This window comes from Mesoplodon bidens (assembly GCF_964165515.1).
Source record: "Mesoplodon bidens genome assembly, chromosome: Y".
NCBI classification, from domain to species: Eukaryota; Metazoa; Chordata; class Mammalia; order Artiodactyla; family Ziphiidae; genus Mesoplodon; species Mesoplodon bidens.
The window spans coordinates 46,866,446-46,880,761 of NC_138180.1; the positions used below are offsets into that span (position 1 = coordinate 46,866,446).

The window sequence follows — 14,316 nt, forward strand, 5'->3', positions numbered from 1 at the left end:
TGAAATGATCAAGAACCTAAGAGTTAGAGCTAAAACTACAAAACCTTTAGAAGAAGAATGTGGATAAATCTTTATGACTTGAATTGGTACTGGATATACAGTACAAGCAACAAAAGAAAAAAAAAGCTATATGGGAATTCATAACAAAACTTTTGTGCCTCAAAGAACTCTATTAAACATGAAAAATAGACAACGCAGAGAATAAGAAAACATCAGCAAGTCAACTAGATATATAAATAATATTGCAACTCAGTTTAAAAGGGGCAAAGAATCTGAATAGACTTTTCTCAAAACAAACAAACACCAATGTCCAACAAACAAACAAGATGTTCAAACACTGTTAGTCATCAGGGCAATGAAAATGAAAACTAAAGTGAGAAAACATGTTACATGATGGTGGAATTTAGAAAAGACAGAACAAATGTTGGCAAGAATATGGAGAAAATGGGGTCTTCCTACAATGAGTGTCAGAATGTAACATGGTGGAATCACTCTAGAAATTAGTTTAACAGATCATCAAAAACTTAACAGCACAGCAAATTCAACTCTGAGGTATACTTCCAAAAGGAATGAAAATATGTCTTCAAACAAAAACAGGGACACAAATGCTCAGAGCAGCATGATTCATAGCCAAGGGGGAGAGAGAGCAAATGTCCATCAACCAACGGAATAAACAAAACTAATATCCATAAATTGTAATTTATAGTTCTAAAAAGGAATGAAGTACTACTACTGATACATGCTACAGCAGACACAAACCTTGAAAACACTAAGTGAAAAAAAGAGTCCAGACTAGACAGACATATAGAAACACAAAGTAAATGAACACTTTCTTAAGAAAGGGATCATGGGGGACTGAGAGACAGAATACATGTTCTCATTATTCTATGATAAAAATATTTTAAATAGTCTAAAATCAAAGGTGGTAAAGGATACACAAACTTTGTGAATATATTAAAAATCATTAAATCGTACCCTTCAAATGGGTGTACTCTATGGTAAATGAATCATACTTCTATAATACTGTTATCAAAAAAGAATAGTAGTAAATCTAAATAAACTTATGTGAATGTTTCTGGATTAAATAAACCTTCATACTTAGCTGTTTCTTTCCACTCCAAGTACTTCACAAAAGCCAGCAACACGTTCAGTTACATTAGGGGTCAACAAATGGGTTTTCAAACTCCCTGGGTAACCTAAAATTTCTTTGCAGGTAACATAACACTACCTATAACTAATTATCATAGAAGTTACATATAAAATGGATATTATAGGTTATATCCTATTAGATAAATTTGTTTTGAAAAGCAATCTATTTAGCAATCTATTTAGCTATCTGTATCATACTTGAAAGAAAGCACATATGCATTGCAAGATTAATCTGCTAGCTAGTTTAACTTTACTGCTTAAATTAAGATAATACAGTGGATAATTTATCCTTATACTCCATTCTTACTTAGACAGATTTTCTAACATGGATGACTTTCATTCTCCCCAGAGATCCAACCATAGCCTTTTAGCCTGATTCACCCATCTTTAAAATCACCATTATGCATCCTTCATCTATTCCCAGCTACAAACTTAAAAAAGGAACAGATTTTTTTACTTGATTTTGTTATTAAAGTATCACACTTAGAATGTCTTTTTAATTAGTCAGAAAGATACTAGTTATGAACAATATACTTCACACAAAACAGCTGGCACAAAATACCTTTCTCTCCCTTTCCATGTTCCCTACTTAGAATTAGTATTTCATACAATTTGTCCCAAAATAAGAAAACAAAATTAGTATTCAAAGGTCACTAACCTTCCAGTAGTCAGACTGTAAACTGTAGTATCTCTGATAAGCAGATAATGCTGAAAAAGGGAAAACAGTTATTAGTCCAATTAATGTCCTATTTAAAAATCCACAACACAGATTTTAATACAAGCTGCCCATCATTCCTGCCTCTCCACTAACAGTTATATAAACAGCAAACAATTTAAAGTTTATGCCCTACCAAGTTAATCACCTACGGAAATAATAATTATAATGGAAAAATAAATAACCTACAGTAGACCAGGTATATAAACCATCATCAAATCTCATCCTTGCACTTACAAAAATGTAAAACCTTGGCACTTACTTTAATTCAATTGATCTCCCTCATCAACCAAATGTCATGAAAATGTTCTAAGGATGTTTTTACACACTATAATGAATTTTCTCAAACTCCAACACTTTCCAGAAAGATAAAACCTGAGCTGTAACAAACCCTTGTTTCTGGTGCTTCCTTCCACATAATCAATATCATCTTCAGCTATTAGCTTCAATACAATTCCAAAATGGTTATTCCCACACTCCTTAATCCATCTAAAGGCACAAAAAGTCTGGAATCACATAAAGAAGTTCCTGTCAGCCTAAAAATAAGGGACATAAAGTAAAAAGGTAAAGAGGAAGTCACATAAGCCAGGGCTCCCCAACCCCTGGGATGCAAACTAGTACAGTCCTTGGCCTGTTAGGAACTGGGCTGTACCACAGGAGGTGAGTCTGAGTCGCAGGCAAGCAAGCAAAGCTTCACGTGCCACTGCCCATCGCTCACATTAACACATGAACCATCGCCGACCATTGGTACCCCACCATCCCACCCGCCATCCGTGGAAAAATCCACGAAACCGGTCCCTGGTGTCAAAAAGGTTGGGAACCGCTAAGATAAGCACATCAGAATTAGTGGGGACATTCTTTAAAACTAAGAACAGCAGGAAACTCTATCATGATTCCAAAGGAATAAGAATGTCTTTGAAATATTTGTTAAAGTTCCCAAGGGACAACGTTTAGAATGAAATACACTTAGGAATGAACACTGCCTTCATGTCAAAGTAAAATAAGAATATTACAGTATATGAAAGGAAGAGCAGATTGTACACAAGTATTGTAACACTGAGCATTTTCATATCTTTGACAATCATTTTTATGAATTTTAGACATTTTCTCAATAAAGCCAAAATCATTATCTAATATCCTTTCATGAAAATAACTAGAGTTTAGAGAAAATGAGACTTAATGAGAAAAACTTGTTTTTCAAGTATTATCATAAAATTATAATAATAATCAGAATTTCAAGATAACCAAATGTGTGGTTAAAAGACACTACTATATATGAAAATTACTGCATACAATACATCTGAAAACTGACTGACTAAAATATTTGTTCTTACAAAAAAATGTGAAGGAGCAAGGCTAACAGAAGAAGGCACAGATTACCAAAGCACACACTCACCAAGAGAATCAACCAAGAAACAAGTGTCAGGGTACAAAAGTTCACTGCAGACATGCCTGAGATTTAAACATCCAGGGCTCCCAGGTAAAGGAGGAGTCCCACAATACTGCAAGACTTTCTTCTAGGGGCCCACTAATATTGCCACATGTTAACCTGAGAAAAAGCTCCACAAGCTTCTGGCTAAAGAATGGGAAAAGGAACAATTGTTAAATACCTCAAAGCATTCTGGTTGTAACAATGCGGAAAGTAAGAAAAATACTCAATTCCAGCCCATTCCAGTCATCCTATCCAACCTAGAAGGTAGAAAAACAAGAAATTCTGACACTTTGCAAAGGCATAGGCTAACTAAAAAAGACTGAGACCTAATCATAAGACTATAGAAATTTTTCCCTCCCCTAACATCTTGCTACCCCATTACTAAAGGCTTATTTACAGCAGTTCTTTTTAACTCGACATGGTACACCATGTCGAGATACCAAGAAAAAATTACAAGGCACACCAAAATAAAAAGAGAGAGAGAGAGAAGCAAGGGGCACAGCAAAGCATCAGAAACAGATGTGGCTCTGATGTTGGAACTATCACATCAGGAAATTCAAAACACGTACAACTAATATGCTAAGGATATGTAATATATAAAGTAGAGAGCATACAAGAATGGAAAAACAATGTAAACAGAGATATAGAAGGCCAACAATTTCAAGTAGAAATGCTAAAGATCAAAAACACTATAACAAAAATTATGAGAGTCACAGTAGATTAGATACTGCTAAGGAAACGGTATCTGAGATAGAGGATTTATCAAAAGAATCCTCAAAAACCCCTAAAAAGGGAAGACTGGGGGAAAAAAGAACAGAATATCCAAGGCTGTGTGACAACTAGCAAAGGTTTAACAAATGTGTTACTATCCTAACAAAAGACAAAGAAATACTATACTATCAAAAGAAAAAGGAAGAGAGCACAGGAATTATTTGGAACAATAAGGAATGAGAATTTCCCCCGAATTAATGTGAGACAATACACCATAGATTCAGGAAGCTCACAGAACACCAAGCAGGGAAAATGACCAAAGCAAAAAAATACACTGAGGCATATTTTCAAACTGTAGAAAATGTTTATTAAAAAAAAAAACAGACCATGGATACATGGATAGTAAGGCTAATGTATCTTTTCTTTTGTTTTTTGACTGTAATAATAAGAACTGCATTGAATGATGTCTTGAGAGGGGACAAGTAGTGATAGGAATGATGACAACACAAAGAGCTCAGAAAAGATAATTCAAACGTATCTTCAGTTAACAAAGCCAATTATTGACGTATATGAAGAAATGCGGAAAGTCAAGAAAATAGATGCTTCTAAATCTGTCGATGAAGTTTTTGATGAAGCTGTGAAGATTTTTGACAAAGAAGGCTAACTCTAAACCTGAAAGCATCCTTTAAATAATGCTTGAAAATACTGCTTTGATAGCTGCTATCACAACCCATTTTTTACATCTCAATTAATGTAATCGAGATGTATAATTACATCTCAATTAATGGCCGGAAAGTACATAATAAGACAAATTAATTTCTTTATCTTTTTTCGGAGGGGGAGGGTCACAGGAGTAGACACTAAATTTGACTCTACTTACAGTGTTCACAAAACAAAAAAAGGCATTAGCTAGTTTTTCTTTTTACTCAAAAAGAATATCCCTTTTACTAGTTTATAGTTCGTGCCTTCTGTGACCAAAACTTTTAGTATGTCTATCCCTTTAGTAATTACAACATGCCTGGATTAGGGATACCCCACATCTTTTTCTCTTGCAGGTTCTAAATTCCCAGCATATTAAGTTGTAGGCCAAATTCCAAAGGAACTTTTCCTGGGGTCAGTTCCAGCACAATGTGGTTGGTAAACAAACTCATGAAATGAATTCCCGTAAGTGTTTGACTATTTATCAAATAACTGACCATTTCTGATAGAAAAGTAAGAAAAGTTAGGCTTTGTTTTACTACAACTTATACAAAGTTGTGTGACAGGGCACAGTCTTTGCTTCCAGGGATTGGGATGGGGCACTGCAGGGACCTGGCAGAATTATCACCTTTATTCTGACATAAATCTGAGGGTAAGGGGCAAACATCACACCCTGGACATGTATTCCTTATGCTCTGTTATATAGTGTTATTAATGATTAAACTGATCTTAACAAAATTCCTAGCAGTGGAACCTTGAAATGCATGTACTCAGATTTATGGTCAAATTTTTTAGTTAGCATTTTAGTTTAACTTCAAAGTTATTTTCTTTGTTTTCCAGACTAAGCATAGGGTTCGTACAAAGGAGACGAAATCTAATGGTTAAATTTCCCATTTGTATTTTATTTTCTTGAATTTTTTTATAGCACTTTAAGAAGATTTAAAAATCAATGCACTTTGGTCAGAGAAACAATAAATTTATCTTATTTAAAAAACACACAAAGAACTCTTGAAACTCAACCATGGGAAAACAGCCTGATAAAAAATGGACCAGAGAACTTAACAAACACCCCGCCAAAGAACACCTACAGAGGGTAAAAAATCATATGAAAAGATGTTTTACATAATGTCATCAGGGAAATGTAAATTAAAGCTATATACTTATTTAGAAAGGCCAAAATCAAAAACACTGACCATACCAAATAATGATGAGGCTGTGGAACAGAAACTCTCATTCATTCCTAGGGAAAGCAAAAATGGTACAGCCAATGGAAAACAGTTTGGGGGTTTCACAAAACTTACACATACTCCTACCATATGATCCAGCAATCATACTTTTTACCCAAAGGAGATGAAAACTTTATGTCACTATGAAAATCTGCACATGGAGTTGCCTCTTGCCCAAGTTCCCATTTTAAACTTTATATATCTCCCCTTAAGGAGACAGGCTGTCAATCTTTCTTTCCCCAGCTCATCAACGTGTTGCAGAAGCTATATATTCCAAGCAAGTGCAAATGACAGCTAGGGCTACTTTGCTCTACAAGCTCACATTCATGGGACAGAAGCTCTAATGCACAAACAGCAGAGAAAACTATGTTCTCTAATTGCCCTTACCTATATCATACATGGAGAGAGACTCCATGTCAGGAGACGCAAGGTACCTGTCTAACACCTGCTACTATATCAGAGGATTATTCCAAAAGAACAAGGTCACTTATCCCACACTCCAGCCCTGGAAAAATGAGGCAGAGGTTCTATGTTATAGAACACAGAACTCAGTGGTTATCCCTAAATAACTGAATTTACATGGAAAAGAGGTTAGAAAAGTTAAAAACTAACACTATTGTTGAAAACAATGGAAACATTTTTATATTAAGTAATTAAGAGGAGGTTGTTAGCTCTAAGAAAGCAAAAATCAAGTACCTGACAAACAAACTGTACCCACAATACTATATAAATAACTCTGAAAACTCAATAATAAATAAATAAATAATAAATATAAAACAAAAAGTGTAATAATAAAAGAAAAACATCACAGACTAAGACAGCAAATAAGCACAGGAAAAGATGTTCACCATCATTATGGAAATGAACCATACTAACAATAACAAGTTCTGACAAAGATAAAGAGCAACCGTGATTCTCATAAACTGCTATTGTAAATGCAAACTTGGAACAGCTACTTTGGGAAATCATAAGCAATTTGTTGTAAAGTTATAATAAACTTACCAGCAATGCACTGACCCAGAAATTCACTCCTAAGTGAAATTAAAACTTAAATTCATACAAAAAACGGTATGTAAAAATTTTAGGCACTTTTTCCACAACTGCCAAACTTCCTTCAATCCTTGTTGGGGTACACAAACTGTCAAACATCCAGACTACAGAATATTGTTCAGCAATACAACGTAAATATTGATACACCCAATAACGTGAAGAAATCTCAAGTGTGTCATGCTAAATTAACAAAGTTCAAACTCAACACATTGTCTAAAATCATCCTAATAGAAAACAAAGCCCAGGTCTCTGATAATTCTGTGGTGTCAACGTATCAGAACTGTACTACCTGCCTCCAAACTTCTTAGGTGGAAGAGAAAAATGCTAAATAATACACAGATCACTCATGCTGCCATGGTACTTTTTTTTTTTTTTTTTTTTTTTTTTTTTTTTTTTTTTGCTGTACACGGGCCTCTCGCTGTTGTGGCCTCTCCCGTTGCGGACGGAGCACAGGCTCCAGACGCGCAGACTCAGCGGCCACGGCTCACGGGCCCAGCCGCTCCGCGGCACGTGGGATCCTCCCGGACCTGGGCACGAACCCAGGTCCCCCGCATCGGCAAGCGGACTCTCAACCACTGCGCCACCAGGGAAGCCCCCCATGGTACTTTTAATAAAGGATAGTTTATTAATTATTTTAAGTCTTTATTGAATTGGTTACAATATTGCTTCTGTTTCAGCTTTGGCTTTTTTGGCCCCAAGGCATATGGGAGCTTAGCTCCCAGACCAGGAATTGAACCCACAGCCCCCCTGCACTGAAAGGCAAAGTCTTAACCACCCAACTGCCAGGTAAGTCCCTAAATGACGGTTTAAAAAGAAGTAATTCTAGGGCTTCCCTGGTGGCGCAGTGGTTGAGAGTCCACCTGCCAATGCAGGGGACACGGGTTCGTGCCCCAGGTCTGGGAAGATCCCATATGCCGTGGAGCGGCTAAGCCCGTGAGCCATGGCCGCTGAGCCTGCACTTCCGGAGCCTGGGCTCCACAATAGGAGAGGCCACAACAGTGAGAGGACCGCGTACCGCAAAAACAAAACAAAAAAATTTAAAAATAAATAAATAAAAAGAAGTAATTCTAAAAGACACAACTAACTCTTTTGTAAAAATATAAATGAAAAATGCAAATAAAAATCAAATCAAGCTGAAATATCAAATACAGACCAAATATTTGTATCTAATATTTAATGAGCAAGTTGACACATGATTCAAAACAATTATTAAAAATTATCCTTCTGAAAGAACATCTCTCTGTGCTTGTGGGCATACATAATCAATCAGTGTTCAACAGTTCTAGTCAGTGAAGCATATAAAGCTGAATATGAACTCAAAACCACTGCAGGCACCAAAACCCAATTATAAACAAAGTATATATCACTGAGACAGGCTGGGAACTGGGACCTTTTACTGCAGCGCTTGCTCCTCTACCTGAGCAACAATAAGGGACGAAAAATAACTGTGCACATGTATAGTTGGGGCAAATTATGAACAAGTTACAAAAAAACCATAAACCACCTACCACAAGGTGCCAGGAGAAAAAAACGTACTGTGCACAATTTCCTGCACACAACACCAACAAAGGGAGTGGGCAGACCACCCAAGCCACCCCTCTGCCTGACCCCTGGATCCGCCCCTACCCTCACTCAACTTAAGGGACCAGCTCACCCCCGCTTAGGGAGTAAGCCAGGGAACCTGCTAACTTGTTTCTGCTCCCCCACTCCTGCAGCATTGAGTCCCAATAAAACTTTGCCTTAATTTCTCTTCTAGCCTCTTATCAATTTCTATTGATAAAGTCCAAGAACTATGGTCAGTAACATCACCAGCATATTTTATACCTTTTTATGACAACAGATTAATGTCAGTACTGAATTTCCCTAATATATTGCTTAGCTAAACTTTACAAATTTTTGTTCTTAGTACAATTATCAATAGCAGATAACCATGAAACATACTAAGTACAGACTTAAATGACAAAGAAAGGTATATACTATACTACTGCATAAAACTGTAATAGGAAAGAACAATTCTGACTCCATATTAGATGTTTTTTACTTTAATCTCTGTATTCTATTGCTTTTGCTTTGAGTTAATTCAGGCCCATAGCCTGAAATATAGACGATAGCCTATTCTCAAGGCTCTGACCTTTAAGAATATTAACACTTTTCCATTCACACAGAAATAAAAAGTTGCAGAACAGAGAATAACACATTTTTTGCTGGAGGTTTACAGGAACATTATGACCTGACCTGAGTGGACAACTATAAGAACAAAGGACTCCAATACAAAAAAGTATGCAGCAAACAGCCACTCCCTTCCCCTTTTAGTATAAAAGAAGCCTGAATTCTGACTGGGGTAAGATGGTTCTCTAGGACAGTGGTGCCTAACCTTTTTGGCACCAGGGACCAGTTTCGTAGAAGCCAGTTTTTCCACAGACAGGGCGGTGGTGGTGGGGGGGGGTCAGGCAATAATGTGAGGGATGGGGAACGGCAGATGAAGCATCACTCCCTCTAGTGATCGGGGGTTGGGGACCCCTGCTCTAGGACATTAGTCTACCATCTTCTCGGTCTGCTGGCTTTCCGAATAAAGTCATTACCCCTTGCCCCACAAGCTCATCTCCCAATTTAATGGCCTGTTGTGTGGCAAGTAGAACAAGTTCGCACTCCATAACAAAACTAGTACAGTATTATTAAAGCAAAGCATGGACAATAAGTATTCATTACTAAAAATAACCTAAGCTGAAGTAACATAATCAATTTTCTGATTTTAAAAAAGTTCAAAATTTACAGAATTTTTAAGGGCCTAAAGGAAAGAAAGTATCAAGCTTAGAAATTAAGAGTTAAAGATACACTGTAAATGCTAAACTACAGGGATTCCCTGGTGGCACAGTGGTTAAGAATCCGCCTGCCAATGCAGGGGACATGGGTTCGAGCCCTCGTCTGGGAAGATCCCACGTGCCGCAGAGCAACTGGGCCCATGTGCCACAACTACTGAGCGTGCGCTCTAGAGCCCGCGAGCCACAGCAACTGAGCCCACGTGCTGCAACTACTGAAGCCCATGTGCCTAAAGCCCGTGCTCCGCAACAAGAGAAGACACCACAACGAGAAGCCCACGCACTGCAACAAAGAGTAGTCCCTGCTCGCCGCAACTAGAGAAAGCCTGCACACAGCAACAGAGACCCAGTGCAGCCAAAAATAAACAAATAAAAATAAATAAATAAATTTATAGAAGAAAAAAATGTTAAGCTAAGAATTTAACTTCTAGGACAAGGGTTCTCCATCCCAGATGACTCAGTTACCAATTCTACTAGGAAATCCACATCGGCAGGCCCTATCTCAGATATCAGTGAGTCAGAAAATCTGGGGATGGATCCCATCAATTGGTGTTTTAACACACTGTAGGTTTCTGATACACTCTGAAATTTGATAAGCACTGTTTTAGGGGCTCAGAAGTGAAACTCCTACAAAGGGAAAACTGTAATTACAGGTAAGAATTATCCTTCTATGGGAGTATGCTAATAAATTTAAGAAACACTGGTTTACCCTCATTGTTTCCATTAGGACCCCTAATAATCTAAGATGTCCTATTATTCAGGTTCACTGCTATGGGGAGAATTGAGAGTATATACAATAATTATAAGATAAACGCTTAATTCCAAACATATTTTACAATAGAAACCTCTTTTTACCAAGAGATAATACATTCTGTAAAACTGTACAGAAGAAAATATTACCAGTAATGTTTCTACGTGTACAATATACTGGCTTTATATAAAGCCCAGCCTAATACTAAGGAAAAGACGCTTTTGAAATGTTTAGGGTATCAGTTTATATAAAACTAATTTCTTTCTATTACTCAAAAGTAGCTGAATTAAATTTTAACAAATGTAAAGCATATGTTTTAAATAAGTTAATTCATGTCACCTAGCTTCATAAAATTTGTCTTCAGAACAAGAAAATTATGTGATTAGCGATTAAAAGAAACAAGGCATCCCATATGAATATGCAATAAACTAGAAATTAAAGTATTCTCAAATATAAATCCCAAATTCAAAGCCACAACAGAAAATGTCCCAAGAGACTTTCTGTTTGGAAAAGAGAGCAGACACTCTATTCTTCCTGCTCCTCCCTAATAAGTAAGACTACAAACCTTGGAAATAATAAACAACGGTACACAAAGAAAGTTCAGAAGTAAAAACGAAATACACAATTTTTAAGAACTCCAGGCCTGAAAGAAAAATACAGCTACAGGGGCCTTTACTAGGTTCACCCAAGAAAAGGTCAACAAAGTACAATGAATACAATGATCCCACATGCCAGAGCGCAACTAAGCCTGCGAGCCACAAATAATGAGCCCGTGTGCCACAGCTACTGAAGCCCGCGCACCTAGAGCCCGAGCTCTGCAACAGGAGAAGCCACAGCAATGAGAAGCCCGTGCACTGCAATGAAGAGTAGCCCCCACTCGACGCACCTAGAGAAAGCCCACACGCAGCAACGAACACCCAAAAAAATTAATTAGTTAGTTAATTTTTTTTAAAAAATCACCTGAACATTAGTTAGGTATTCTGCCTCATTACCATCCTCTATAAGGAAAGTAACCTTGCAATATCTTATCCACCTTTTTTCTATAACAGCTTCTTTGTTCCTGACTCCTGCTACCTATAAAATGTCTTTATGCCTTCTACAGCTCTGCAGAGCTCCTTTCCATCTGCTAGATTAAAGGAACTAGATGCTGCCCAATTTATTATGAGCTGAATAAAGAAAAATGATCTTAAAGGAAATGGATCAAGGTGGTGGGGTAGAGGATGTGAAACTCACCTCCTCCCACAAATACATTAAAAATACATCTACAGGAACTTACCTGGTGATCCAGTGGTAAACAATCTGCCTTACAATGCAGGAGACGTGGGTTCGATCCCTGGTCAGGAAGGGAAGATCCCACATGCCACAGGGCAACTAAGCCCTTGTGCCACAACTACTGACCCCGTGCACCTCAACCAGAGTCCTCATGCCACAAACTACAGAGCCCACGTGCTCTTGAACCTACATGCCACAACTACAGAGCCCACACACCCTGGAGCCTGAGCACCACACTAGACAAGAGAAAACCCACATGCCACAACTAGAGAGAAGCTCACACTCTGCAACAAAAGATCCTGCATGCTTCAACAAACATCCTGCATGCCACAATACAGGATGCAGCCAATAAAAATTAAATAAATAAATAATAAATAAAAATCCTTAAAAAAAAATACATCTACACATGGAATGATTCTCACACAATCTCTTGAACACCTGACAGAAAACCTCAGACTTCTGAAAGTGCAAGAATATCTCCATGTAACCAGGTAGGACGAAAAAAGGGAAATGGGATAGAACTTGCACATCTGGAAGGGGGCTGTGAAAGAGGAAAGGTTCCTGCACCCTGAGAAACCTTCTCACCCATGGGGAGATCAGCCAGGACAGAAGGGGACTTCAGAGCCTCAGAGGAGAATGCAGCAACTGGTACGAAACAGCCAGAACAGACAGAGACCAAGAAAATTCCCCTGAAAGAAGCAATGAAACAGACCTCTTCAGTCTAAACAGACATTGATTTCTAAAAGGAGATAGTAAAAAAAACTGAAAGAATTAAGAAAAGTCATTGACAGAAATGCAGAGTAGTGTAAAAAGGAACTTGAAACTGTAAAGACGAACCAAGAAAAATTAGAAAATTCATCTGCTGAGACAAAAGCTGAGCTAAAGGTAGGTAACAGCAGGAAGTATAATGCAGAAGAATTAATAAGTGACCTGGAAGACAGAATAATGGAAATCACCCAATCAGGACAGCAGATAGAAAAACAAATGAAGAAAAAAAAAAAAAGAAAGCAATATAAGAGACCTATGGAGTAATATAAAACGTACCAAACTATGCATAACAGAGATTCCAGAAGGGGAAGAAAGAAAAAAGAGAATTGAAAATGTATTTCAAAAAACTATCGCTGGGGGGCTTCCCTGGTGGCGCAGTGGTTGAGAGTCCGCCTGCCAATGCAGGGGACACAGGGTCGTGCCCCAGTCCGGGAAGATCCCACACGCTGCAGAGCGGCTGGGCCTGTGAGCCATGGCCGCTAAGCCTGCGCATCCAGAGCCTGTGCTCCGCAACGGGAGAGGCCACAACAGTGAGAGGCCCGTGTACCGCAAAAAAAAAAAAAAAAAAAATTATCCCTGAAAATGTCACAAACCTAAAGAAGCAAACATATATCCATGTACAGGAAGCACAGGGGGCCACAAAGAATATAAATCTAAACAGACCTACAGAACAATATATTATAATAAAAATGGCAAAAACTAAAGAGAAAGAGTCTAAAGGCAACAAGAGAAAAATGAAGAGTTAATTACAAGGGAACCCCCATAAGGTTTTCAGCTGATTCCTGGTATTCTTTAATTAACAGTAATCTTTTTGGCTAACAGACACATGAAAAGATGCTCATCATCACTAATTATTAGAGAAATGCAAATCAAAACAATGTGGTACCACCTCACACCAGTCACAATGGCCATCACTAAAAACTCTGCAAATAAGAAATGCTGGAGAGGATGTGGAGAAATTGGAACCAGCCTACAATGTTGGTGGGAATGTAAATTGGTGCAGCCACTATGGCAAACAGCATGGAGGTTCCTCAGAAAACTAAAAATAGAATTACCATATGATCCAGCAATCATACCCCTGGGCATAGATCCAGACAAAACTCTAATTCAGAATGATACATGCACCCCAATGTTCACTGAAGCACTATTTACAATAACCAAGACATGGAAACAACCTAAATGTGCATAAATAGATGAATGGATAAAGAAGATGTGGTACATATATACAATGGAATATTACTCAGCCCTAAAAAAAGAACAAAATGCCATTTGCAGTAACATGGATGGAACTAGAGACTATCATACTAAGTGAAGTCAGAAAGAGAAAGACAAATACCATATGATGTCACTTACATGTGGAATCTAAAAATATGACACAAATGAAACTACCTATGAAATAGAAACAGACTCACAGACACAGAGAAGAGACTTGTGATTGCCAAGGAGAGGAGACTGGGGGAGGGATGGTTTTGGAGGCTGGGGCTAGCAGATGAAAGCTATTACATATAGAAGGGATAAATGACAAGATCTTGATAGGACAGAGAACTATGCTCAATATCCTAAGATAAACTATAATGGAAAAGGATATTTTTAAAAAGAATGTATGTATATGTATAACTGGATCACTTTGCTGTACACGAGAAATTAACACAAAATTGTAAATAACTATACTTCAATAAAAAAAACCAAAATCTTAAAAATTTACTCATTAAAATTTTAACATG

At 37.6% G+C, this 14,316-nt stretch overlaps 1 protein-coding gene across 6 annotated transcripts in view; it reads right to left on the reverse strand.

The window, feature by feature from the left end:
* Window positions 1–14,316, reverse strand: part of LOC308609628 (lysine-specific demethylase 6A-like) — a 185,527-nt gene that overhangs the window by 133,573 nt on the left and 37,638 nt on the right. For all 6 annotated transcript variants that reach the window (XM_081223361.1, XM_081223360.1, XM_081223362.1 and 3 more), the window contains one exon: window positions 1,808–1,857. In XM_081223361.1, coding sequence (XP_081079487.1) covers window positions 1,808–1,857 — 50 coding nt within the window. The remainder of the gene's footprint in view (window positions 1–1,807; window positions 1,858–14,316) is intronic.